The sequence below is a fragment of the Pseudorasbora parva genome, chromosome 25 (genome assembly GCF_024679245.1).
Source record: "Pseudorasbora parva isolate DD20220531a chromosome 25, ASM2467924v1, whole genome shotgun sequence".
Lineage (NCBI taxonomy): Eukaryota > Metazoa > Chordata > Actinopteri > Cypriniformes > Gobionidae > Pseudorasbora > Pseudorasbora parva.
The window spans coordinates 37,097,915-37,123,140 of record NC_090196.1 but is presented as its reverse complement, the minus strand read 5'-3'; the positions used below and the strand labels follow the sequence as shown (position 1 = coordinate 37,123,140).

The 25,226-nt window shown below is 44.3% G+C and overlaps 2 protein-coding genes across 4 annotated transcripts in view; both read left to right on the top strand.

The window, feature by feature from the left end:
* Positions 1-15,339, top strand: part of LOC137065434 (cingulin-like protein 1) — a 50,866-nt gene extending 35,527 nt beyond the window's left edge. For all 3 annotated transcript variants that reach the window (XM_067437065.1, XM_067437067.1, XM_067437066.1), the window contains 11 exons: positions 1,744-1,950; positions 3,624-3,728; positions 4,052-4,204; positions 4,299-4,469; positions 8,291-8,434; positions 8,515-8,604; positions 10,001-10,084; positions 10,937-11,061; positions 11,131-11,239; positions 14,785-14,927; positions 15,048-15,339. In XM_067437065.1, coding sequence (XP_067293166.1) covers positions 1,744-1,950; positions 3,624-3,728; positions 4,052-4,204; positions 4,299-4,469; positions 8,291-8,434; positions 8,515-8,604; positions 10,001-10,084; positions 10,937-11,061; positions 11,131-11,239; positions 14,785-14,927; positions 15,048-15,132 — 1,416 coding nt within the window. In that variant the 3' untranslated portion in view covers positions 15,133-15,339. The remainder of the gene's footprint in view (positions 1-1,743; positions 1,951-3,623; positions 3,729-4,051; positions 4,205-4,298; positions 4,470-8,290; positions 8,435-8,514; positions 8,605-10,000; positions 10,085-10,936; positions 11,062-11,130; positions 11,240-14,784; positions 14,928-15,047) is intronic.
* On the top strand, positions 15,104-24,902 carry aqp9a (aquaporin 9a). Its single transcript, XM_067437068.1, has 7 exons — positions 15,104-15,221; positions 15,897-16,044; positions 16,142-16,268; positions 19,063-19,200; positions 19,273-19,391; positions 20,403-20,620; positions 22,598-24,902. The coding sequence occupies exons 2-7, from the start codon at positions 15,967-15,969 to the stop codon at positions 22,803-22,805; spliced, it is 888 nt and encodes a 295-aa protein (XP_067293169.1). The 5' UTR covers positions 15,104-15,221; positions 15,897-15,966; the 3' UTR covers positions 22,806-24,902.
* The last annotated feature ends 324 nt before the right edge of the window (positions 24,903-25,226 follow it).

The window sequence follows — 25,226 nt, the reverse complement described above, 5'->3', positions numbered from 1 at the left end:
GAATATCAAGAAGTGTATCTTGTACAACATTAACCTTAAAGGAACTGTATGTAAGAAATGTATTTCAATAAATCATAAAATTGCCCTGATATGTCACTAGACATTAAGAAATCATGTACATTTCAAATACTTAAATCACTGACGACAGTAGTCCGGCCAGGATATTGTAATTTAAAAGTTGTTGTTGCAGCCCTCAGCTGATGTTGATGTTTGGCCTGAAGCTCCGCCTTCTACCTTTTGACCAATCACGAGTCAGTAGTGTTTGGGCATCCAGGTTGCCAGATAATTTTCACAGCTGCAGATCTACAAACCTTCCTGCTGATCCTGCAGCTTATCTGGCAACCTTGAGTCAGGGGAGGGGGAGACACCTGCAGTACCAGTTTTGGCCACAATCTTACATACACTTCCTTTAAGTATTAAGCATTAAAGGGTTAGTTCACCGTTCCACACCCGTAAGACCTCGGTTCATCTTCACACACAGTTTAAGATATTTTATATTTAGTCCGAGAGCGTATGCAAGTGTATGCACACTATACTGTCCATGTCCAGAAAGGGAATAAAAACATCATCACAGTAGTCCATATGAGACATCAGTGGGTTAAAGGGGTACTTCAGCGCTGGGAAGATGAATCTGTATTTAAACTGGGTCATCAATGCAGTAGAAATGTGAAATTATTTTTGAATTTGGTGTCTTCTAGACTGAGAAAAGACAGAAAATGTATTTTTGTCCCATGGGGATGAAAGACTACAATTCCCAGAATGCTTCGCTGCCGTGTGAGGCCATTCCCAACGCCACCAACTTAATTATTGTGACTGAGTTAGAGAAGACACTACAATTAAAACCTGAACGTGTGTGTTCAATATAATGAGTGAGTCTCCGCACGAGTCTCACAGCACTGAGCACTGACTGCAGGAGTGAGATACATGAGCTGATGAGCTCTCGTGATGAGAGCTGAGGTAATCGCGACTACACTCGCCGCATACATTCACAACGCGAGTTCAGTCTGGCGCGTTTCAGTTCATGCCTTTGCAAGCTTAACTTTCATAGAAATAAATTTGAGAAGTTAAAAGACTTACATTGCTCACGATAGCTCCGTTTAAATGATCCTGTCTGCAAGCTGAGCTCTCCCTGCGAGTTGAGTGTGATCTCCATCCCCCATGCGCGGATTCAAAACATGCGGAAACGGCTCCCTCTGCTGGCTGTAGTCTTTAGCCTCTGGGCAAACATTCCTCCTATGATGCAAAAATCGTCATTTTGCAGAATTTTTCCAGAAATAAAATGCATAAATCTCTCATCTCAGGGAGATATGAGGGGGGAAAGCACAATAATTTGAATATTCTCCAGGGTTTCTACTGATACAAAGCCATATGCTAATCGCTGAAGTAACCCTTTAATTAGAGTCTCTTGAAGCATCCAAAATACATTTGGGTCCAAAAATAACAAAAACTACGACTTTATTCAGCATTGGCTTCTCTTCCGGGTTTGTTTTCAATCCTCAAATAAAGATTTGAACGGTTATGAGTCAGTGAATCGATTCATGATTCGGATCGCGTGTCAAACTGCTGAAATCACGACACATTGGCGATCCGAATCATGAATCGATTCTCTGACTCATAACCGTTCTAATCTGGATATGAGTCATTAATGACATAAATTACATTTTTGGGTGAACTAACCCTGTAAGATGAAATTAAAGTGATTGTTGCAGCGCTGCTCATGCGCGGTGTTTGTCCTCTGTCCAGAGTGTGGCGCTGTTGGGACAGAAGGTTCTGGAGGTGGCGGAGCAGAAGGAAGCCAATGAGACGCTGATCTCAGACCTGAGGCTGACGAAAGCAGAGCTCATGCAGAAGAGCAGCGATCTGGAGGAACAGGCCTCCTCTCTCAGCATAATCATCCAGCAGAAGGAGGCTCAGGAGACCCAGCTCAGAGGACATGTGGAGCAGCTGATGGTGAGAGACTGCACTGACCAGCGGCCGGTGGATTCGCCAACTGACATCCATCACAAGCGGCACACCATCTGCACACATTCTCGTGAATGCCCAGCCAAAAAAAATCAGGCCATTAAAGGGTTAGTTCACCCAAAAATGAATATTATGTCATTGATTACTCGCCCTCATGTCGTTGGACACCCGTCAGACCTTCGTTCATCTTCAGAACACAGATGAAGATATTTTAGTGTAAAGCTGAGAAAGGCTTCAGATAGGCCTCCATTGGCATTCAGTCCATTCCCACTCACAAGACCCATAAAGGCCCTAAACACATCGACACACAGCCCATCTCACTACAGCGGCTGCACAATCACTTTACAATGCGACGAGAATAGTTATTGTGTGCAAAAAAATCTAAATAATGACTTTATCCGCCAAGTTATTGACGTGAACTCGACGCATGCACGAGAATATGACACAGATCGGCCGCTCATGACCGGGAAGAGGAGGAGCCGCTGTCGCCTGAGCTCACGGCCCAGACCTAGACGGAAGACAATAACTTGGCGGATGAGTAATTAATTAAATCATTTTCATTTTTGGGTGAAACTCAAATGTCCAGCCATAGGATTACAACGAGCCGCCTGGAAAAGCTTTTCCTGATTGCTCTGTACTAATAATTAGGTTGTATCCTGTTTTGTTTGGGTATCTTGGGTTACTCGATACAGCCTATCTTTTAACACGGCAAAATAAGGATGAGAGAGAGCGGTCGGGCCGGTTGGAGAAGTTGACCGACGATAGAACGGACCTGCTCAAAGGCATTTTTGAGCGATTTATCCCGGGACTGTTCCAGAGGAATATCATCACGCTCAGAAAGGTTTAGCCTATCCACAGCGCTCTGTTCCTCTGACCCAGCCCCAGATGGTCCCGGCTCAACTTCTCCTAGCTGCGCGACCGCACTCTTGCCCCGCCCTCTTTTCTCCCAAGAGACATCCACACATACATACCTGGATAACTCTTTAAATGTGGGCCAATTTTTTTGTTCCCAAAATCAGCAGATGTCTGAGGTGGGAACTAACCGCGACCTCCACACTGTGTTTTACCCTTCGAAATTGAATTATGACTGGCACTAGTGGTTACTTCACCTCATCCCTGTGCACACACCTTACCGTGACCAGGCGGCCATTACACAATGCGTCAGGTTGAATCAGTGAATCGCTTCAAACGGCCTGACAGCTGAGCGACTCGTGAATCGCTTCAAACGGCCTGACAGCTGAGCGACTCGTGAATCGCTTCAAACGGCCTGACAGCTGAGCGACTCGTAAATCGCTTCAAACGGCCTGACAGCTGAGCGACTCGTGAATCGCTTCAAACGGCCTGATGGCTGAGCGACTCGTGAATCGCTTCAAACGGCCTGATGGCTGAGCGACTCGTGAATCGCTTCAAACGGCCTGACAGATGAGCGACTCGTGAATCGCTTCAAATGGCCTGACAGCTGAGCGACTCGTGAATTGCTTCAAACGGCCTGACAGCTGAGCGACTCGTGAATCGCTTCAAAATGCCTGAACGCTGAGCGGCTCGTGAATCGCTTCAAACGGCCTGACAGCTGAGCGACTCGTGAATCGCTTCAAGCGGCCTGACAGCTGAGCGACTCGTGAATCGCTTCAAACGGCCTGAATGAAGCTTCTCTTGATCAGGTGGAGAAGCAGAATCTGGAGGAGGAGCTGCAGGAGGTCAGACAGCAGGAGGAGCACATGTGTGGAGCCAACCGAGCTCTGACCAGACACCTGGAGGACACACAGGTAACCTGTCTGTCTGTCTGTGTGTCTGTCTGAGTGTCTGTCTGTCTGAGTGTCTGTCTGTCTGTGTGTCTGTCTGAGTGTCTGTCTGTCTGTCTGTCTGTCTGTGTGTCTGTCTGAGTGTCTGTCTGTCTGTCTGTCTGTCTTGTCTGTCTGTCTGTCTGAGTGTCTGTCTGTCTGAGTGTCTGTCTGTCTGTCTGTCTGTCTGAGTGTCTGTCTGTCTGTCTGTCTGTCTTGTCTGTCTGTCTGACTGTCTGTGTGTCTGACTGTCTGTGTGTCTGTCTGTCACATCTGGTTGATCCATCTGTGTCTGGTCTGTGTCTCAGAGTGAGCTGAGCAGGCTGAATCGAGCTCACCGTGAGCTGAAGGAAAGGTTTGAGAAGGAGAGCGGAGAGATGGAGGAGCTGAGGAGTAGAGGAAGTGCATTAGAGGAGGAGAGGAGGAGCCTGGAGAGAGAGTTAGAGCGGCTACAGGAGGAGGTGAGAGGAGACACACAACTGCTGCATCTGATTGGCTCCGGCTCTGACCTCACTCGGTGTGTGTCTGTGTGTGTGTGTGTGTCTGTGTGTGTAGATGAGCGAGGCAGTCTTGAGCTCCGAGCAGGAGACACAGCGGCTGCAGGAGGAGGTGGACGCGCTCCGAGATCAGAGCCACAAAGAGCTGAACACGCTACACACACAGCTGCACAACACAAACACACAACTACACACACACACACACACCGCACAGGAACACCAGAGAGAGGTACGCACACACAGAGACACACTCACTCACACACACACACACACACACACACACACACACACACACACACACACACACACACACACACACACACACACACACACACACACACACACACACACACTAGTTAACCCAGACGATATAGAGTCTGCTGTAGTTAGCCCAGACTATATTGGGTCTGTAGTTAGCCCAGACTACATCGAGTCTTCTGTAGTTAGCCCAGACTGTATCGGGTCTGCTGTAGTTAGCCCAGACTGTATCGGGTCTGCTGTAGTTAGCCCAAACTATATTGGGTCTTCTGTAGTTAGCCCAGACTGTATTGAGTCTTCTGTAGTTAGCCCAGACTACATCGAGTCTTCTGTAGTTAGCCCAGACTGTATCGGGTCTGCTGTATTTAGCCCAGACTATATTGGGTCTTCTGTAGTTAGCCCAGACTATATTGGGTCTTCTGTAGTTAGCCCAGACTGTATTGAGTCTTCTGTAGTTAGCCCAGACTACATCGAGTCTTCTGTAGTTAGCCCAGACTGTATCGGGTCTGCTGTAGTTAGCCCAGACTATATTGGGTCTTCTGTAGTTAGCCCAGACTATATTGGGTCTTCTGTAGTTAGCCCAGACTGTATTGAGTCTTCTGTAGTTAGCCCAGACTACATCGAGTCTTCTGTAGTTAGCCCAGACTGTATCGGGTCTGCTGTAGTTAGCCCAGACTATATTGGGTCTTCTGTAGTTAGCCCAGACTATATTGGGTCTTCTGTAGTTAGCCCAGACTGTATAGAGTCTTCTGTAGTTAGCCCAGACTGTATCGGGTCTGCTGTAGTTAGCCCAGACTATATTGGGTCTTCTGTAGTTAGCCCAGACTATATTGGGTCTTCTGTAGTTAGCCCAGACTGTATAGAGTCTTCTGTAGTTAGCCCAGACTGTATCGGGTCTGCTGTAGTTAGCCCAGACTATATTGGGTCTTCTGTAGTTAGCCCAGACTGTATAGAGTCTTCTGTAGTTAGCCCAGACTGTATCGGGTCTGCTGTAGTTAGCCCAGACTATATTGGGTCTTCTGTAGTTAGCCCAGACTGTATAGAGTCTTCTGTAGTTAGCCCAGACTATATTGGGTCTTCTGTATTTAGCCCAGACTGTATAGAGTCTTCTGTAGTTAGCCCAGACTGTATCGGGTCTGCTGTAGTTAGCCCAGACTATATTGGGTCTTCTGTAGTTAGCCCAGACTATATTGGGTCTTCTGTAGTTAGCCCAGACTGTATTGAGTCTTCTGTAGTTAGCCCAGACTACATCGAGTCTTCTGTAGTTAGCCCAGACTGTATCGGGTCTACTGTAGTTAGCCCAGACTATATTGGGTCTTCTGTAGTTAGCCCAGACTATATTGGGTCTTCTGTAGTTAGCCCAGACTGTATAGAGTCTTCTGTAGTTAGCCCAGACTGTATCGGGTCTGCTGTAGTTAGCCCAGACTATATTGGGTCTTCTGTAGTTAGCCCAGACTATATTGGGTCTTCTGTAGTTAGCCCAGACTGTATAGAGTCTTCTGTAGTTAGCCCAGACTGTATTGGGTCTGCTGTAGTTAGCCCAGACTATATTGGGTCTTCTGTAGTTAGCCCAGACTATATTGGGTCTTCTGTAGTTAGCCCAGACTGTATAGAGTCTTCTGTAGTTAGCCCAGACTGTATCGGGTCTGCTGTAGTTAGCCCAGACTATATTGGGTCTTCTGTAGTTAGCCCAGACTGTATAGAGTCTTCTGTAGTTAGCCCAGACTATATCGGGTCTGCTGTAGTTAGCCCAGACTATATTGGGTCAGTAGTTAGTCCAGACTATATTGGGTCTGTAGTTAGCCCAGACTATATTGGGTCAGTAGTTAGCTCAGACTCTATCAGGTCTGTAGTTAACCCAGACTATATTGGGTCTATAGTTAGCCCAGACTATATTGGGTATGTAGTTAACCCAGACTATATTGGGTCTGTAGTTAGCCCAGACTATATTAGGTCTGTAGTTAACCCAGACTATATTGGGTCTGTAGTTAGCCCAGACTATATTGGTCTGTAGTTAGCTCAGACTCTACTGGGTCTGTAGTTAACCCAGACTATATTGGGTCTGTAGTTAGCCCAGACTATATTTGGTCAGTAGTTAGCCCAGACTATATTGGGTATGTAGTTAACCCAGACTATACTGGGTCTATAGTTAGCCCAGACTATATTAGGTCTGTAGTTAGCTCAGACTCTATTGGGTCTGTAGTTAGCCCAGACTATATCAGGTCTGTAGTTAGCTCAGACTCTATCAGGTCTGTAGTTAACTCAGACTATATTGGGTCTATAGTTAGCCCAGACTATATTGGGTATGTAGTTAACCCAGACTATATTGGGTCTATAGTTAGCCCAGACTATATTAGGTCTGTAGTTAACCCAGACTATATTGGGTCTGTAGTTAGCCCAGACTATATTGGTCTGTAGTTAGCTCAGACTCTACTGGGTCTGTAGTTAACCCAGACTATATTGGGTCTGTAGTTAGCCCAGACTATATTTGGTCAGTAGTTAGCCCAGACTATATTGGGTATGTAGTTAACCCAGACTATACTGGGTCTATAGTTAGCCCAGACTATATTAGGTCTGTAGTTAGCTCAGACTCTATTGGGTCTGTAGTTAGCCCAGACTATATCAGGTCTGTAGTTAGCTCAGACTCTATCAGGTCTGTAGTTAACTCAGACTATATCAGGTCTGTAGTTAGCCCAGACTATATCGGGTCTGTAGTTAGCCCAGACTATATCAGGTCTGTAGTGAACCCAGACTATATCCGGTCTGTAGTTAGCCCAGACTATATTGGGTCTGTAGTTAGCCCAGATTCTATTGGGTTTATAGTGAACCCAGACTATATCCGGTCTGTAGTTCGCCCAGACTATATTCGGTCTGTAGTTAGCCCAGACTATATTGGGTATGTAGTTAGCCCAGATTATATTTGGTATATAGTTAGCCCAGACTATATTAGGTCTGTAGTTAGCTCAGACTCTATTGGGTCTGTAGTTAGCCCAGACTATATCAGGTCTGTAGTTAGCTCAGACTCTATCAGGTCTGTAGTTAACTCAGACTATATCAGGTCTGTAGTTAGCCCAGACTATATCGGGTCTGTAGTTAGCCCAGACTATATCAGGTCTGTAGTGAACCCAGACTATATCCGGTCTGTAGTTAGCCCAGACTATATTGGGTCTGTAGTTAGCCCAGATTCTATTGGGTTTATAGTTAGCCCAGACTATATCAGGTATGTAGTTCGCCCAGACTATATTCGGTCTGTAGTTAGCCCAGACTATATTGGGTATGTAGTTAGCCCAGATTATATTTGGTATATAGTTAGCCCAGACTATTTTCGGTCTGTAGTTAGCCCAGACTATATTGGGTCAGTAGTTAGCCCAGACTATATTGGGTCTGTAGTTAGCCCAGACTGTATTGGGTCAGTAGTTAGCTCAGACTCTATCAGGTCTGTAGTTAACCCAGACTATATTGGGTCTGTAGTTAGCCCAGATTGTATTGGGTCTGTAGTTAGCCCAGACTATATTGGGTCTGTAGTTAGCCCAGATTATATTGGGTCTGTAGTTAGCCCAGATTATATTGGGTCTTTAGTTAGCCCAGACTATATTGGGTCTGTAGTTAGCCCAGACTATATTCGGTCTGTAGTTAACCCAGACTATATTGGGTCTGTAGTTAGCCCAGATTTTATTTGGTCTGTAGTTAGGCCAGACTATATCGGGTCTGAAGTTACTAACTTGATTCAGTTTCACACTCTGCTTAGCGGTTCTTTCATCATACTGTGTGTGTGTGTGTGTGTGTGTCCAGCGCTGTGTCCTGGAGGAGAAACTCTCTCGCTGTGAGTTTGAGCTGAATGAGGCGGAGCTGAAAACTCAACAGCTGCAGAAGAGAATCAAAGAGCTGGAGGAGAATCGACACACACATGATGATAGACACTACAAACTCATGGAGGTACACACACACTCACACTGAAATTCATAAGTTTCACAATTTTCATGTGTCTCCCATGATGCATTAGTGTGTGTTTGCAGGTGCGAGTGTGTGAGTTGGAGAGGAGTGTGATGGAGGAGCGCAGCGGCTCAGATGCGCTCATGAAGAGGCTAGAGCGAGGACGAGAGCAGGTCTCACACACACACACACACACACACACATGTTGGTCTATGTGGTTTACAGGGACTCTCCATAGGCGTAATGACTTTTATACTGTACAAACCGTATTTTCTATCCCCTTACACTGCCCCTGCCCCTAAACCTACCCATCACAGGAAACATTCTGCGTTTTTACTTTCTCAAAAAAACATCATTTAGTATGTTTTTAAGGCCATTTGAATTATGAGGACATTTGATATGTCCTCATAAACCACATTTATAGTGTAATACCAGTGTAATACCCATGTAGTTATACAAATTTGTGTCCTCATAAACCACATAAACAGGCTCACACACACACACACACACACACACACACACACACACACACACACACACACACACACACACACACACACACACACACACACACACACACACACACACACACACACACACACACACACCCCAGATAGGAAGACCAGATGGAGACACACACACACACACACTCAAAGATACACTAACACACTCAACCTGAGCAACATCATCTGTCCTGTGAGTGCGTATTGCATGTGTGTGTCAAGTCATGTCAAGTCACCTTTATTTACATAGCACTTTTTACAATGTATACAATGCCGACTGTGTCAAAGCAGCTTCACGGTGTTAACAGGAAAATAATGCAACAGAATTTGATTTGGCTCTAGCCACTCTGGAGAAAACAGTGATGTTATCAGCTAATATCCGTCTGCTGCATTTTGGACCAGCTGGAGTTTGTTTGTTAAGCGAGCAGAACAACCACCCAGTAGAGCATTACAGTAATCTAGCCTTGAGCTCATGAACGCATGAACTACCTGTTCAGCACTTGTCATTGAAAGCATGTGCTTTCTGTGTGTGTCTGTATTTGGTGTGTGTGTGTGTGTGTCTGGGTTTGGTGTGTGTATGTGTGTGTGTGTGTGTGTGTGTGTGTGTGTGTGTGTGTGTGTGTGTGTGTGTGTGTAAGTAGGTCGTGATGGTCAGTGTGTAATGGACTGTGTGTTTCTGACCCTGTTAAAGCTGTTTAAACACAAAGAGGCTCTAGTTCTCTAGTTTTCTGCTTCTCTATTTCTGGACTTCATTCAACCATGCTTCACTAATTGGAGTCAGTCGGTTTCATTCCAATCAGACACAAAGAACCACAGACCTGCTCAGGATAACACACACCATCATCATCTTTATTTAACTTGATGTGTGTGTCTATGAGATGCATTATAGAGGTGTTTCCTGCACTACAACACACAGAATAATGCATTATATTGAGAACCGTTGATACATTATAATATGGATCCGTTCTGTGGGGAGGAATAAAACACATCAAACTCATGATATAGAGGAAAAACGATGAGTCTAACTCAGTGTGTGTGTGTGTGTGTGTGTGTGTGTGTGTGTCAGATGGAGCAGGTGAGAGCAGAACTGCTGCAGGAACGAGCCGCTCGACATGACCTGGAATGTGACCGAATTCGTCTAGAGCGACAGGTGAACACACACACACACACACACACACACACACACACACACACACACACACACACACACACACACACACACACACACACACACACACACACACACACACACACACACACACACACACACACACACACACACACACACACACACACACACACACATACATAAGTTAGGGTTGTCAAAAACCCTTATCACGTTAAAATAATTAACACAAAAATACACTAAACTCAGTCCCGGCTGGCCTAAAACCCTTAGAGTACAGCTCAGGTCCTTTTTGTTTTCTGCCCCTGGTTGAATTTGGCACTGATCAGGGGAATACACATTTCTGTGTATTATAACTGTTATAAACTGAATAACTGTTTCTGGTCAAGTGATTAGCCATTCTAAACTAACACACTGCTCCCTTGTAAAACACAAAAAAACAGTAGCTTACACACAATCAGAACTCATTGTCAGTGCTGTTCTGCGATTTATCATCAGATTGATTGGAAAATGAAAGTTAAATAGTGTATATGTATTTCTGTTTAGAAGTAAGTAAATATTTACTATTGTTAAGTAACACACTGAAAATTATGTGATTTGGTGTCCTTTTGGAGTCTCCAAATGTCCTTTTTTGGAAAGACACCTAGATTTTGTGAGAATAACCCTTCATTCTGATAGTTTACTTTGCTGGATATAGCAAAAGAGTACAAAATGAGCGTATTACACAAGATAAATGCTAAAATGCTGATAAGTATGCGATTCATCTATTGACAGCCCTAATATGAATATAAAACATTAACTGAAACGGTTCGCTGAGTTTAGGAGCCGCTATCTCACGGGTGTGTATCTAAAGATCCTGAGTGTCCTGTCCTGCAGAATAAGGATCTGCGGAGCCGCGTGTCCCAGCTGGAGGGATCTCAGCGCTGCGGGACAGACGCCGCTGTCTCCAAACTCCAGCTGCACGTTCACGAGCTGGAGGAGAGGCTGCTGGGAGAGGAGAAGTAAGGAAACACATGAAGCAGATCTTACTGAGTGCATTTATTGCTGGTCTGACGTCTCTTTCCTCTCAGAGAAAACGGCGAGCTGCAGCAGATGAACCGCCGGCTGGAGCGCCGCATGAAGGAGCTGACACTGCATCTGGATGAGGAGCGGCTGGAGCTGCAGGACCAGAGAGATCAGGTGCTCTACCCCTAACCCAGAGATCAGGTGCTCTAACACTAACCCAGAGATCAGGTGCCCTGACCCTAACCCAGAGTTCAGGTGCTCTACCCCTAACCCAGAGATCAGGTGCCCTGACCCTAACCCAGAGATCAGGTGCTCTACCCCTAACCCAGAGATCAGGTGCTCTACCCCTAACCCAGAGATCAGGTGCTCTACCCCTAACCCAGAGATCAGGTGCTCTACCCCTAACCCAGAGATCAGGTGCTCTACCCCTAACCCAGAGATCAGGTGCTCTACCCCTAACCCAGAGATCAGGTGCTCTACCCCTAACCCAGAGATCAGGTGCCCTGACCCTAACCCAGAGTTCAGGTGCTCTACCCCTAACCCAGAGATCAGGTGCTCTACCACTAACCCAGAGATCAGGTGCCCTGACCCTAACCCAGAGATCAGGTTCTCTAACCCTAACCCAGAGATCAGGTGCTCTACCCCTAACCCAGAGATCAGGTGCTCTAACCCTAACCCAGAGATCAGGTGCTCTAACACTAACCCAGAGATCAGGTTCTCTACCCCTAACCCAAAGATCAGGTGCCCTGACCCTAACCCAGAGATCAGGTGCTCTACCCCTAACCCAAAGATCAGGTGCTCTAACCCTTACCCAGAGATCAGGTGCTCTAAATCTAACCTAGATCAGGTGCACTAAATCTAACCCAGAGATCAGGTGCTCTAACCCTTACCCAGAGATCAGGTGCTCTAAATCTAACCTAGAGATCAGGTGCTCTAACCCTAACACAGAGATCAGGTGCACTAAATCTAACCCAGAGATCAGGTGCTCTAACCCTTACCCAGAGATCAGGTGCTCTAAATCTAACCTAGAGATCAGGTGCTCTAACCCTAACCCAGAGATCAGGTGCTCTAAATCTAACCCAGAGATCAGGTGCTCTACCCCTAACCCAAAGATCAGGTGCTCTAACCCTAACACAGAGATCAGGTGCACTAAATCTAACCCAGAGATCAGGTGCTCTAACCCTTACCCAGAGATCAGGTGCTCTAAATCTAACCTAGAGATCAGGTGCTCTAACCCTAACCCAGAAATCAGGTGCTCTAAATCTAACCCAGAGATCAGGTGCTCTACCCCTAACCCAAAGATCAGGTGCTCTAACCCTAACACAGAGATCAGGTGCACTAACTCTAACCCAGAGATCAGGTGCTCTAACCCTTACCCAGAGATCAGGTGCTCTAAATCTAACCTAGAGATCAGGTGCTCTAACCCTAACCCAGAGATCAGGTGCTCTAAATCTAACCCAGAGATCAGGTGCTCTAACCCTAACCCAGAGATCAGGTGCTCTAAATCTAACCCAGAGATCTGGTGTTCTAACCCTAACCCAGAGATCAGGTGCTCTAACCCTAACCCAGTGATCAGGTGCTCTAACCCTAACACAGAGATCAGGTGTTCTAACCCTAACCCAGAGATCAGGTGCTCTAACCCTAACCCAGAGATCAGGTGCTCTAACACTAACCCAGAGATCAGATGCTCTAACCCTTACCCAGAGATCAGGTGCTCTAACACTAATCCAGAGATCAGGTGCTCTGACACTAACCCAGAGATCAGGTGCTCTAACACTAACCCGAGATCAGGTGCTCTGACACTAACCCAGAGATCAGGTGCTCTAACCCTAACCCAGAGATCAGGTGCTCTAACCCTAACCCAGAGATCAGGTGCTCTAACACTAACCCAGAGATCAGGTGCTCTAACACTAATCCAGAGATCAGGTGCTCTGACACTAACCCAGAGATCAGGTGCTCTAACACTAACCCGAGATCAGGTGCTCTGACACTAACCCAGAGATCAGGTGCTCTGACACTAACCCAGAGATCAGGTGCTCTAACACTAACCCAGAGATCAGGTGCTCTAACACTAATCCAGAGATCAAGTGCTCTAACCCTAACCCAGAGATCAGGTGCTCTAAATCTAACCCAGAGATCAGGTGCTCTAAATCTAACTCAGAGAGATCAGCCGACCCCAGAGAGATAAGAGATGATCACAAGACAACAAGTTTCTCCAAGTCTTGCCTGGAAACAAATCATCCCCAGGCGACCCCAGAGACCCTCAGCTAAAATAGCTAAAAGCAGACTCTCCTTGCTTTGAGTGAACTCTTGGTATTTCTAACTGACTTGATCCTGCTGATCTGAGTGATCTGTTGGGTTTGTATTTAATCAGCATATCTGCGATGTATTGGGGTCCTAGCTCATTGAGTGATTTATAAACAAGTAATAGTACTTTAAAATCGATTCTAAATGTAACTGGAAGCCAGTGTAAAGACCTGAGGACTGGTGTGATATGGTCATATTTTCTGGTTCTGCTCACAATCCTGGCAGCAGCGTTCTGTATGAGCTGCAGCTGTCTAATGGTCTTTTTGGGAAGGCCGTGTGAGAAGGCCATTACAATAGTCCACCCTACTGGTGATGAAAGCATGAACCAGTTTCTCTAAGTCTTGCTTGGAAACAAAGCATTTAATTCTTGCAATATTTTTCAGATGATAGTAAGCTGATTTAGTTATTGCTTTGACATGACTACTGAAACTCAGGTCTGACTCCAAAATCACTCCAAGATTGCTGACTTGATTTTTTGTTATCAGACCTTTAGCCTCAAGATATGCGTTCACCTTGAGAATTTCATCTTTGTTTCCAAATGTAGTGATTTTGTCTTTGTTTAACTGAAGATAGTTTCGGCACATCCAGTTGTTAACTTCATCAATGCATTTGCACAGGGAGTCAATGGGGCTGTAGTCATTAGGTGACAGTGCTAAGTAGAGCTGGGTATCATCAGCATAGCTGTGGTAAGCAATTAAGTTATTTTTCATTATTTGGCTCAGGGGATGTCCCATGGATGTCCACTCAGACTTATGGTCTCCTATACTCACATAATAACCTCTCCCTTCTAAGACCTGAACCATTTGAGGACCATTCCAGTTTTCCAGCCTGTCTAGAAGTATGTTGTGGCCAACAGTGTTGAATGCAGCACTGAGGTCGAGTAGAAGCAGAATTTATGTTTTGCCTGTATCAGTGTTTAAGTGAATATCATTTATAATCTTTATGAGCGCTCTCTGTGCTGTGATGCGGTCGGAAACCAGATTGAAAATTGTCAAAGTATCAGTTAGAGTTTAAGAATTTGTTCAGCTGACTGAAAACTACTTTTCAATGATTTTGCCTATGAAGGGGAGATTTGAGATTGGTCTGTAGTTGCTCAATATGGAGTTATCCAGATTTCTCTTTTTCAGAAGAGGCTTAACCATTGCGGTTTTAAGGGAGTCTGGAAAAGTCCCATAGAGAAGTGAGGAGTTTACCACTTCTAGGAGATCTGCTTCTAAACAGTTAAACACACTTTTGAAAAAAAGAAGTGGGGAGTGCGTCAAGGCTGCAGGTTGATGTCTTAAGGTGCTTTACCGACCCCAGAGATCAGGTGACCTGAGGACTTCACTCAGGAGGAGCATACTAGCATGAGTGATGGGAGATGTGGCTACTTTTAGTGAGATGGACATCACTCTCACACACTGTGTTTACAGCTGGCCCTGCGTTTGAAGACCCTGAAGCGTCAGCTGGATGAGGCCGAGGAGGAGATGGAGCGGCTGGAGAACAACAAGAAGAAGCTGCAGAGAGACCTGGAGGAGCAGCAGGAGCTGAACGAGCAGCTGCACACGGAGCTCAGGTGAGTGTCAGACACACAGACACACACACACACACACACACACACACACACACACACACACACACACACACACACACACACACACACACTGATCTCTGAACCATCTGAACGTCTCTGCAGGCGCAACAGGCCCATTAAACTACAGACTACAGCTGATGATGAAGATGATGAAGATGAGACTGAAGCAACACTAGCTGCAAAATAACTAATTGATTAATCTTTCATGAGTATCCTGTGTTTCCTCTGAACTCCTGCCACATTTACTACAGTAAACGAGCTGTCACCCAACACCAGGTTAATCATGAACTCACTCACATTTATTCCTAATGTCATTGGTCTCTGCTTGATCAGAAATTACTGTCGGATAAATATGATTTATAATATGGTATGTTTTAATAAACTCTCTCCCATACTTTACCATGGTACTGTGTGATTGAATACCTTTCAAAAGTTAGATGTCGGTAAGATTGTCTTTAATGTGTTTGAAAGAGTCTCTTCTGCTCATAGCTCCAGTAAAGCAGTGAAATATCCCTCCAGTGTCCAGAATCATATGATCTCTATGTGAATATATAGTAAAGTGTGATTTATTCCTGTGATCAAAACTGAATTTATCATCATTACTCCAGTCTGCAGAGTCACATGATCCTTCACTAATCATTCTCATATGAGGATCTGATGATCAACACACATTTATGAGTATTAACAGCTCGTATTGCTGTGGAAACTGATGCATTTGATATTTCAGGAATCTTAGATGAAAGTTCAAAAGTCTTTTGTAACATTGTTAATGTCTTTACTGTCACTTTAATGTGTCAGTAATGAATAAAAGTGTTATTTTTTTCTCTTAAACAAATGAAGTGATGTTTGTGGTGGATGTGTAGCTCAGATTGAGCTGCTCTTCTATAATGAGACAGATCAATGGATGTGTGTGTGTGTGTGTGTGTGTGTGTGTTCGGACCGTCCCATCAGAGGCTTTAACGCAGTGGCCCGTCGAGTGTGTTCAGTCACATCAGACACACACACACACACTCAGGCGATCATGAAGCATCACTGCGCCATCAAACACAGCATCTTTAAAGAGTTCCTGGCCGAGTTCCTCGGGACCTTCGTGCTGGTGGTGAGTTTCTGCTTCTGCACAACTTCATTAAGCCGCTTTGTTACACACGGACGAACAAATGTTTAATGTTGTGTTGTGTGTTGTTGTGTTGTGTCAGTTGTTCGGCTGTGGGTCGGTGGCACAGACGGTGTTGAGCCGAAATACTCTGGGCGAGCCGCTGACCGTCCACATCGGCTTCAGCACCGGACTCATGATGGGCATCTACGTGTCCGGTGGAGTGTCGGGTAAAACGCACACACACACACACACACACACACACACACTTGTATAACATCACACACCGAAACATATCATGCTCTTCCTCGGTGTTTGTCTGTTTTCCAGCACAAATATCTAAACATTCTTTCATCAGCACTGCAAATAATGCTTTTCTTACTTAGTATTTTTAGACTAGAAACAAGACAAATTACTAAGTAAGAAAAGTTTTTTTTGCAGTGAGGACACATTAACTGCAGATGAAGATATTAAATCTCAGTGAGTTTCTGCTTAACCAGAACACGGCTCTTCCAGTGGGCTCAGAACAATAAAGAGCGCTGTGTTGGCAACGAGACAGGAACGCTGAGGATGATTTTTAGCAGTGTATGTTGCTGTCATGGACTCTCACATGAGCCAGAATAACACCATCTGATCGTTGGATTTCCCAGAACAGATCTATAAATCATGTCGGTCCACATGAGTTGATGGTGGTTTGGTTCTGTTTGTCTGTAGAGGGATCTCTGTCAGGTGAGACGACCGCCATGTTTTTTTGTTATTGACACATTGATTTGATTCGTCAGGCTTGAATGAGCGTTCCTCTCGGCTGCTTTTGAGGTCATACAGCGCCTGGAGTGCCAGAACGGATTCATTGATCCTCCAGTGTTTGTGTGTGTGTGTGTGTGTGTGTGTGTGTGTGTGTGTGTGTGTGTGTGTGTGTGTGTGTGTGTGTGTGACTGTGAGTGTGAGTGTGACTGTGAGTGTTTATCAAGTCACCTTTATTTATAAAGCGCTTTATAAAATACAGATTGTTTCAAAGCAGCTTCACAGTGATCGATAGATTCTGACAGATTCTGATAGAACATAGATCGCAGTATTTGTCCAGTTCCATCTGATTTAGGATTGGAGTCCTCACGCTGGAGACGGGTTTATTGAGGATGTCTTCAGAGTCTAGTTTGTCATATTAAGGCTACGTTCCATCATCTGATCTGGATCCGGACTGCAGTAAACCTCGGGATAAACAGAGAGACTAACATTAGCGTAGATGCCACTCTTTTTATGATGTAACGAGTACATCAGGTGTTATGGGAAGTGTTCCCGGTTCCGGCTGACCTAGTTAATGCAGCCTAACAATCATTTAACTCATCTGAATAATGAAAGTTAATAATGTTCTGTGTGTATGCCATAGTAAAGAGATGTGTTTTTAGTCTAGATTTAAACTGGCAGAGTGTGTCTGCTTCCCGAACAATACTAGGAAGACTATTCCAGAGTTTAGGAGCTAAATAGGAAAATGATCGACCGCCTGCAGTTGATTTAGATATTCTAGGTATGATCAACTGGCCAGAGTTTTGAGACCGCAATAGACGTGATGGAGTATAATGCGTTAAAAGCTCGCTTAAGGACTGGAGCTAAACCATTTAGTGCTTTGAGTAATTAGCAAGATTTTAAAATGTATGCGATGTTTAATAGGGAGCCAGTGCAGTGTTGACAGAACTGGACTAATATGATCATACTTCCTGGTTCTAGAAGAACTCGAGCTGCTGCATTTTGGACCAGCTGGAGTTTGTTTATTAAGCGAGCAGGGCAACCACCCAGTAGAGCGCAGTGGTGGAAAGAGTACTGACAAAGCATCCTCAAGTAAAAGTACCTGTCCTAAATACTACTCAAAGTAGGAGTAAAAAGTAGCCGTTTTAAAAGTACTCAAGAGTAGTGAGTATTATGCTGTGAATGTTATTCCAATTTACACCCTGCAAATTAAAAATTTAGCTCACCAACAGTATTTCAATATACAAAACTATTTATTTTTATTTAACTGCTAGCACTAAAAAATGTAATAATTACATAAATGTCATGTAATATTTGAGAAAGCAACCAATAATCTGGTAACACTCATGACAACCATTCTGTAGAGGTTTTCTTGCGGTTAATTAAGGTTGTAAAAAAAGGTTGTAAATTAACAATCCTATGGAAAAAAAAAACATTCATTGTACTGCTTTAATGGATGTTTTCTCTGTAAAAAAATATACATAAGAAATCAGAATAGAGTAACTAAATTTACCCACTGAATATTTTTGCTAGCAATAAAATAAAAACTGATTTTATATATAAATATAAATCTGATGTTTTATTAGTTATTTGCTATATACATGGACTACAATTTTAAATCACCATGTGTGAACACATAAATATGCACTTCAATATGCTGACAGAAAGCAGGTTTATGTGTTTATTGGTTAAATGAAATTGTAGAAGGCAGTTTTACAGATTTTACAAACGTGCTTTCAAATGAAAGATTGGTATCAAAGAGCACACCCAGGTTCCTCACTGACGACGGGAATATTGAGATCGATAGTATCGAATGCAGCGCTAAGATCGAGTAACACTAATAGAGAGACTCAACCACGATCAGATGATAAGAGTAAATCATTTGTAACTCTAAATAGAGCAGTCTCAGTACTATGACACGGTCTAAATCCTGACTGGAAATCCTCACAGGTAACATTTCTGTCTAAAAAGGAACCTATATATAGAGCTGAGTGTCGTCAGCATAACAATGAAAACTAACGCCATGCTTCCTAATGATATCTCCCAGTGGAGCAGATACAGGGTGAAGAGCAGCGGTCCTAACACTGAGCCTTGCGGTACTCCAGACTGAACTTGTGATGGATAGACAGATTTTAGTATCAGCGTTGCCTTGAAAATTCAGCAACAAATGGCTGATGGATTTAAATAATTGTAAAATTGACCGGTTGTGTTGTAAATGTTTTATTTCAGTACATTGTTTGAGTGTGAGCTGATAAAGCTGTCTGATGGGTGTTTCCTCAGGCGGTCACCTCAATCCGGCCGTGTCTCTGGCGATGGTGATCCTGGGGAAGCTGAAGATCTGGAAGTTCCCCATATATGTGATGGCGCAGATGCTCGGGGCGTTTGTCGGAGCGGCCGCAGTGTTCGGACTGTATTATGGTGAGTTTGATGGAGTCCGGTGGCTCCTGTGCCTTCTGGATCTGATTCAGGCGTGTGTGTTTGTGTGTTCAGATGCCTTTATGGAGTTCACCAGCGGCATCCTGTCGGTGACGGGGATCAACGCTACAGGACACATCTTTGCGTCGTATCCGGGGAGACACCTGAGCGTCCTGGGCGGTTTCGTGGATCAGGTCAGTCCGATTTAACACATTCAGTCAGTGTTTGACGGCTCCGCCTGACCGCAGTAACCCAGAGCAGCGTATGACTGAAGGCCCTTTCACACCGGACGCGACTGTGACTTGTGCAATGGTTTTATTTTTTGATCAGCTGTGTGTGTAGTGAGCGCTTCCACACCGAACGCGGCTGTGCTGCGGCAAAAAACAGCATTTATTTTTTCAGTTTCGATGTCAATTTTTTTTACTCTAGCGGCGACACGAACGGCTTCAACAAATCACACACGAGGAAACAAAGGCGAGGAAATGTCCAGTTGATGTCAGGAGCGATTCACTCAACATTAGCCTGTGCCAGGTGTGGCATTCCTCAGATTACAGCTGGAGTTCTAGTTAAAGCTGTACAGCTGTGTTAACAGATAGCAATAACTTTACCTTTTATAAATTGTTGATTTTTTCCTAAACCTTGTGTCCGTGATTATGGAAAGTGAACGTGTGTCCATCAGCACATCTGTGGGACCGAAATGTTTGCATTGTGACTGAACTGGAAACATCTGCTCCGGATCGATTGGTTCCTGAAGTGTGTGTTAGTCTCATCAGATGCCATGCTAACGCTACTGTTACTCAAACTGTCCCTTTACTTTGTAAGTGCAGACCCAGCCATGATAAAGGTTTAGCTCCTGTACAAGATTAGGGTTAGCAGACTCCCCTTCAGACTCTGTTCTTTAAGACTGGGTGCACCCTAAACCTTCTCGGTCTCTGAAATAAAATGAAAAGCTTTTCTTCACTGAATGATGAAGTGTCTGCGTTTTCTCAGCTGTCGCCACGAATGTTTAGGAATGTTGGAACTCTGAAACGTCGCAAATTTGTGTCGCGGCTGATGTGAATGGTTTTAACGTGAAATATTCGCTTATACGCTACCGCTTTTCTGTTACGCGTCCGGTGTGAAAGGGCCTTAATGCACATCTATCAGCTCAGGAATCCACTTTGAGTCCGGTGACCTGATTCAGATCCATGTGTTTCGTCTGTCAGGTGGTGGGAACGGGAATGCTGGTGCTGTGTATTCTGGCCATTGTGGATGGGAGGAACATTGGGGCTCCTAAAGGCGTGGAGCCTCTGGCTGTGGGTCTGATCCTGCTGGGCATCAGCGTGTCCATGGGGCTGAACTGTGGCTATCCTCTGAACCCCGCTCGAGACCTCGGCCCCAGACTCTTCACCGCCGTCGCCGGATGGGGCATGGAGGTCTTCAGGTACAGACCGACTCTCGCTCTGATCAGCAGAACGCCTTACCTGCGTTTTTGGGGACTCACGTGACCTCATTTTGCTGTCTAGTGTCAAATGTATACTGTGAACAAAGCACCGAAGCGCTGGTGTCTTTACACAGACTGTTTAACGGGTTAGTTCACCCCAAAATGTAATGTCTGTCATTGACTCCTCTCCCTAATGTCGTTCCACACCCGACTTCACACACAGTTTATATATTACAGTATATATAATTTATATATTTAGTCCGAGAGCGTATGCAAGTATATGCACACTATACTGTCCATGTCCAGAAATGGAATAAAAACATCATCACAGTAGTCCATATGAGACATCAGTGGGTTATTAGAGTCTCTTGAAGCATCCAAGACTTGACTATTGCAATGCGCTTCTGGCTGGACTTCCATCTTGTGCAATCAAACCGCTGCAAATGATCCAGAACGCTGCAGCACGTCTTGTATTCAATGAGCCCAAAAGGGCTCATGTCACACCTCTGTTCATCTCTCTGCATTGGCTACCACTCGCTGCCCGGATCAAATTCAAAGCCCTGGCTCTTGCTTATGGATCTTCCACAAGCTCAGCACCCGCATACTTCGACTCACTCCTACGCGTCTACACCCCCACCAGAAGCCTTCGACTCACTCCTGGTCTACAAATCTTGGTATTTGGGGCACTTTTTGCGTTTCTTTGCCTCTTCTTGATGGATCGCTTCCTGTTCTCCTGAGTTGTAAGTCGCTTTGGAGAAAAGTGTCTGCTAAATGCATAAATGTTAATGTAGCATCCAAAATACATTTGGGTCCAAAAATAACAAAAACTACGACTTTATTCAGCATTGGCTTATCTTCCGCGTTTGTTTTCAATCCTCAAATAAAGATTCAAACGGTTATGAGTCAGCGAATCGACTCATGATTCGGATCGCGTGTCAAACTGCTGAAATCACATGACATTGGTGATCCGAATCATGAATCAATACATGGACTCATAACCATTTGAATCACACATAGATGCTTCAAGAGATTCTAATTAACCCACTGATGTCTCATATGGACTACTGTGATGATGTTTTTATTCCCTTTCTGGACATGGACAGTATAGTGTGCATACACTTGCATACGCTCTCGGACTAAATATAAAATATCTTAAACTGTGTGTGAAGATGAGCGGAGGTCTTACGGGTGTGGAGCGACATTAGGGAGAGGAGTTAATGACAGACATTTCATTTTTGGGTGAACTAACCCTTTAATGCTGCTCAGAGGGGCATAAAGGGTTATTAACACATGTAAAGATGTAACCAGAGCAGCGTCAGATGAGCGGCTCACATGGGTTTAAATCAGCGTCTGGAGCTTCAAACCTGCATGTGAACTTCAGTCAGAGTCTGTGTTTGTTCCCACCATGGGCTGGAGTTAATGAGCTCTGACGCTCTACTTAACACACACACACACACACACACACACACACACACACACACACACACACACACACACACACACACACACACACACACACACACACACACACACACACACACACACACACACACACACACACACACACACACACACACACCCCAACGTCTATTGATCAGTTCATTACACAATATCACATGCACTCAGGAGCTTTAAATGTGACTGTGTGTGTGAGAGATAATGTGATTCCACTCACACACACACACACACACACACACACACACACACACACACACACACACACACACACACACACACACACACACACACACACACACTTATTTGACTTTATTAGTTCATCTCATAGAATTCTATTGATTGTCTAACCCTAAACAAACACTCGCACTCGATATGCTTTATCTGTGATTGTGAAACTGCTGCAGAATCACATGATATATTGTGGTGTGTGTGTGTGTGTGTGTGTGTGTGTGTGTGTGTGTGTGTGTGTGTGTGTGTGTGTGTGTGTGTGTGTGTGTGTGTGTGTGTGTGTGTGTGCAGCACTGCAGATTACTGGTGGTGGATCCCTGTTGCCGGGCCTCTGGTGGGGGGTATAGTCGGTGCTGTGATCTACTTCCTGTTGATCGAGCTGCATCACTCCAACCACAACGACAAACCTCACGAAGAGCCTGAAGAAGAGGAGGATGAAGAGGAGGATGAAGAGGACAGCAGCCTGAAAGACAAATACGAGATGATCAACATGAGCTAGAAAACACAGATGAGTAGCAATGAGAACACAATAGCGCTGGCCATTGTTATACTGTAACGCTGTTTACGTAACTCCACCAGCGGACGTTCATCCGCCGATTAAAGTAGTCCCGCCTCGTTTAGCCTCTTTACAGCTCTAATAATGATCTGTTTTTACTGGATGGCTCATGAAGGGCTTTAACATTACAAGCTCACGTCTGCACACTGACCGACATGAGCCTCTTCCTCAGCGCCTCGGACTCCTGCACTAATATCCCACCCTTCTTACATCAGGACGCATTTACTGGAGAAGAGAAACGGCTAAACTTTACTGAAACATTTATAAAAATGAAGTGAGTTTGGGCTTAAATCAAGAACAAACTTGTTGAGAACTTGTTTTCTTTTTGAATTAAAGCTACACTATGCAGGTTTTCGCCGCTTGGGGGTGCTAACCTCACTAAAACATTACCAAAGGTGCAGATTACTGAAGCAGGTCATGAGCGCGGGCTCATCCGATGGATCTCATAGTGGCAGGGCACGATTACTAATGAGAGACAGGTACCAATAACCTAACCCCAACATCTAGTGGACTTCACTATCAAGAGCACTCATTACCCAGTGTACTTCACTATCTAGAGCACTTCACTATCTAGAGTACTTCACTATCTAGAGCACTCCATTACCTAGTGTACTTCCCTATCTAGAGCATTTCACTATCTAGAGCACTCATTACCCAGTGTACTTCACTATCTAGAGCACTTCACTATCTAGAGTACTTCACTATCTAGAGCACTTCATTACCTAGTGGACTTCACTATCAAGAGCATTTCACTATCTAGAGCACTCATTACCTAGTGTACTTCACTATCTAGAGCATTTCACTATCTAGAGCACTCATTGCCTAGTGTACTTCACTATCTAGAGCATTTCACTATCTAGAGCACTCATTGCCTAGTGTACTTCACTATCTAGAGCATTTCACTATCTAGTGTACTTCATTACCTAGAGTACTTCACTATCTAGAGTACTTCACTATCTAGAGTACTTCACTATCTTGAGCACTCATTACCTAGTGTACTTCACTATCTAGAGTACTTCACTATCTAGAGCACTCATTACCTAGTGTACTTTACTATCTAGACCACTTCATTATCTAGTGTACTTCATTATCTAGAGTACTTCACTATCTAGAGCACTTCATTATCTAGACCACTTCATTACCTAGTGTACTTCACTATCTAGAGCACTTCACTATCTAGTGCACTCATTACCTAGTGTACTTCACTATCTAGAGTACTTCACTATCTAGAGCACTTCGTTACCGTGTACTTCACTATCTAGAGCATTTCACTATCTAGAGCACTCATTGCCTAGTGTACTTCACTATCTAGAGCATTTCACTATCTAGAGCACTTCATGACCTAGAGTACTTCACTATCTAGAGCACTTCACTATCTAGACTACTTCACTATCTAGAGCACTTCACTATCTAGAGCACTCATTACCTAGTGTACTTCACTATCTAGAGTACTTCACTATCTAGAGCACTTCATTACCGTGTACTTCACTATCTAGAGCATTTCACTATCTAGAGCACTCATTGCCTAGTGTACTTCACTATCTAGAGCATTTCACTATCTAGAGCACTTCATTACCTAGTGTACTTCACTATCTAGAGCACTTCACTATCTAGAGCACTCATTACCTAGTGTATTTCACTATCTAGAGCATTTCACTATCTAGAGCACTTCATTACCTAGAGTACTTCACTATCTAGAGTACTTCACTATCTAGAGAACTCATTACCTAGTGTACTTCACTATCTAGAGTACTTCACTATCTAGAGCACTCATTACCTAGTCTACTTCACTATCTAGAGCATTTCACTATCTAGAGCACTTCATTACCTAGTGTACTTCACTATCTAGAGCACTTCATTATCTAGAGCACTCATAACCTATTGTACTTTACTATCTAGACCACTTCATTATCTAGTGTACTTCACTATATAGAGCACTCATTACCTAGTGTACTTTACTATCTAGACCACTTCACTATCTAGTGTACTTCACTATCTAGACCACTTCACTATCTAGACCACTTCATTATCTAGAGCACTTCACTATCTAGTGTACTTCACTACCTAGACCACTTCACTATCTACAGCAATTCATTACCTAGTGTACTCTACCTAGTGTACTTAAGTATCTAGTGTACACTACCTAGTGTCCACTACCTAGTGTACTTAAGTGTCTAGTGTCCACTACCTAGTGTCCACTACCTAGTGTAATTAACTATCTAGTGTACACTACTTAGTGTACAGTATACAGTCTACCTAGTGTTATTCATTACCTACTTAGTGTACACTACATAGTGTACTTAATTGTCTAGTGTGCACGATCTAGTGCACTTAAGTATTTAGTGTCTTTTGTTCACTACCTAA